We start from the raw sequence: 3016 nt of genomic DNA, 5'->3' as shown, positions 1-3016 counted from the left end.
ATAAGTTTCAGCTGAAAATTCAAAGAAGTAATTTGTGCTAAAAATTTCTAAGTGATAAAGAAAGCAATAACAACAAAGAAACTTAGAGTGAAGAGATTCTAAGTTGAAAAGGTTTTATCCTTGGAGAAAATCATAAAAAACTATTTATGCTTCATTGATTCTCTGTAAGAATCATGGGTCTCTTCAAGTGCAATAGCTATGTTTGTTTGTTCTCATTCTTACATTTGAATAGTTTGTTCTATATTTGTATATCAAACTAATAGAAGCATTTTATTATGCTTTATTTTTTAGAATTGTATAAAAGGGAAGTAAAAACCATGATAGAAAAATAAGACATAAACTTGCATTGTATGATACCGTAGCAAAGTCCCATGTAGAGGTGTCAAACGAGTCGTGATGGATGGGCCAAGCCAAGCTGGCTCACAAGCCATTTCAGGCCCTCCCTCCCTTAGGATATTTTGGGGGATCGTCCCGAGCCCCCCTTGTCGTGTCATAGATTGGATTGGTCCATGAGCCGAGCATTAGGCTAGGTCGGGCCATGGACTCGGCCAAAGCTATTTAATTAAAAAATTTAAAAAAAAAACTTAAAATTTGTATTTTATATAAATTTTGATGTATACAATTGTTTATTTTATTAATATATTATATACTATATATTGTTATAAAATTATAATTTATATAATATAGAATATATTATATATTATATATTATATATACTATATATATAAATATATAGTATATAAATATTATATATATAAGATATAATATATATATATATATGGGTCGTGCTGGGCCGTGCCGCCTGTAGCTTGGCACAGCCCGATTTACACCTCTAGTCCCATGCACAATTTTTACTTGTCTTTGAAATTTATTTCCAATTATCTACATCAATAGGAAATAATTTTCCATTGTGTGCCAAAGTACCAAGAAATTGTGCTATCATGCCCCTTACATCACCTACTCCTTGACCTAAGCTATTCATGGGCACAAAGATCCTCTAACCATAAGCCACATTATAAATAACATCACCTACTCCTTGTCCAAATTATGGTTATTGAATTGATTGTGATGTTTCTTCATAAGCCCCTTCTTACAACTATAATTGGGAACTAGCAAATTGCAACCTCCTTTTTAATGACCTAAAACAATAAAATATATGTCAATTCAAACCTCAAACAAATGGAATTTTAAAGAAAATAATGCATCTAGCATCTTTGATTCCAATAAATGATATAAAACAAAGAAGAAAATAAGGAATACACAAAAAGAAAAATCTACAAAGCATGTTATTATGAACTATCAAAATGCAATCACTTCCTTTTTAATGATATAAACCAATAACATATATGTCAATCCAAATCTAAATCTTGAACAATTAAAACGTTGAAAAAAATACATCTACCATATTAGATCCCAATAAATAGTGCAAAACAAACAAGAGAACACATACCGAATACAAAAGAAAAGACACATCTATAAAGCAGGTCATTATGAAATTTAATCATATAATATAATTAGATCTTAGGGTAAATTACAAAGACCCACTTGTACTATGGGGTTAGTGACAAATACCCCCCATGAACTTTCATTTGCCGCAAAGACCCCTTGAACTTTCACTTTGTGACAATAATACCTTGTGACCATTAAGCCAAATGACAAAATGTGTTAAATTACCAAAATACATACTTAAACTTTTCTTATTTTCTTTTTCTTGTCATTTTCCCTACAACCCTAATTGACAAAAATACCTCAATTTTCTCCAAATGAAACCATCTAAAATAACGAGAATCATTTCACTAGAATAGAATCAATTCATTTCATTTACATGAATGTCTCTCTTCATCTTAAAATATAAAAATTATCCACTCCTTTCTCTAATAATTCAAGAAAAAACAAACAAATCTATAAATTTATATCTATTAAAAGGAAACCTCAACCATTTCATTTGATTATTGAATCCAGCCAAAAATCTGCACAGATTTATTGGAGAAATCAAGAGGGCTTCAATGTTATATTTAGAAAACTAATTGAATTATAAATCATTCAAATAAAAAAGAATAGGGTAGTTTGGAGATTTAAAATTTGTAAATAATTGAATGAGATTTTTATACAATTAACTAATGGAACTCTAACAGAGGGGGGTATTTGTTACAAAGTGAAAGTTTAGGGTGTTTTTATTGCAAATAAAAGTTGAGGGGGTAATTATCATTGATCCCATAGTACATGGGGTCTTTGTAATTTACCTTAGATTATATTTGTCAAAAATTATTGCCAACTAGCACCCGGGTGGCACCTTAGCACCATCTAAATTATAAGATGGAACTCAGTTACATTAAAATATTTTATACTTTTCATAATTTAAATTTTCATAACATACCAAAACCGTTCTTTGAATTCTAGATTTTTTTAAGGTTAAGTGGGTATACCGTACCCGTTATATAGTCCATAGATATAGCTAAAAAACGGTAAATAGAAAGTGAGACCTAATGTTAACTGCCTTGTATAAAAGAGTGTTTCTTAATGTAATGAAACCTCTTTCTACTTTCTTATTTAAAAAATGTCAAAAGGTTAGGACTGTTCCAATCTACCCCTCCCAATAACCTACTAGATTTCCAAATATAATCAGATAATCTAATAGAGGTAATGCAAGCCCCCAATGAACCAATTAATAATACATTATATTACATTTCTTAAAAAAATAATTCAGGTGTATGTATGAATTAAGAGAAATAGTTTATCAATAAAAAATAATTTAATAATTTATGTGTAATTAATACTAAAATATTAAAATTATTAATTAAGTCATGGGTATTAATAAAGTATAATATTAATAATGACATATAAACTAAAAAAATGTAAAATATTAATTATCTAAAATAATTATTTAACAATTTATGGATTTTAAATAATTAATATGTAATTTGTTAGATAGTGTATGCCCTTATATCCAATTAGATTGATGTATCTTTTGACATTTACTGTAAATGAATAAAGTACATAATTGATTCATGTCATT

The 3016-nt window shown here is 28.4% G+C and overlaps 1 protein-coding gene across 1 annotated transcript in view; it reads right to left on the bottom strand.

The window, feature by feature from the left end:
* Positions 1-918: 918 nt before the first annotated feature.
* The window catches only part of LOC148791464 (caffeic acid 3-O-methyltransferase 1-like), a 9914-nt gene continuing 7816 nt past the window's right edge, over positions 919-3016 (bottom strand). The window contains exon 3 of the mRNA XM_088887246.1: positions 919-1139. Within this exon, the coding sequence (XP_088743372.1) occupies positions 1132-1139 (8 nt within the window). The 3' untranslated portion in view covers positions 919-1131. The remainder of the gene's footprint in view (positions 1140-3016) is intronic.

This window comes from Nelumbo nucifera, chromosome 5 (assembly GCF_055504915.1).
Source record: "Nelumbo nucifera cultivar China Antique chromosome 5, China Antique-T2T, whole genome shotgun sequence".
NCBI classification, from domain to species: domain Eukaryota; kingdom Viridiplantae; phylum Streptophyta; class Magnoliopsida; order Proteales; family Nelumbonaceae; genus Nelumbo; species Nelumbo nucifera.
This window is presented reverse-complemented; position numbering and strand designations above follow the sequence as displayed.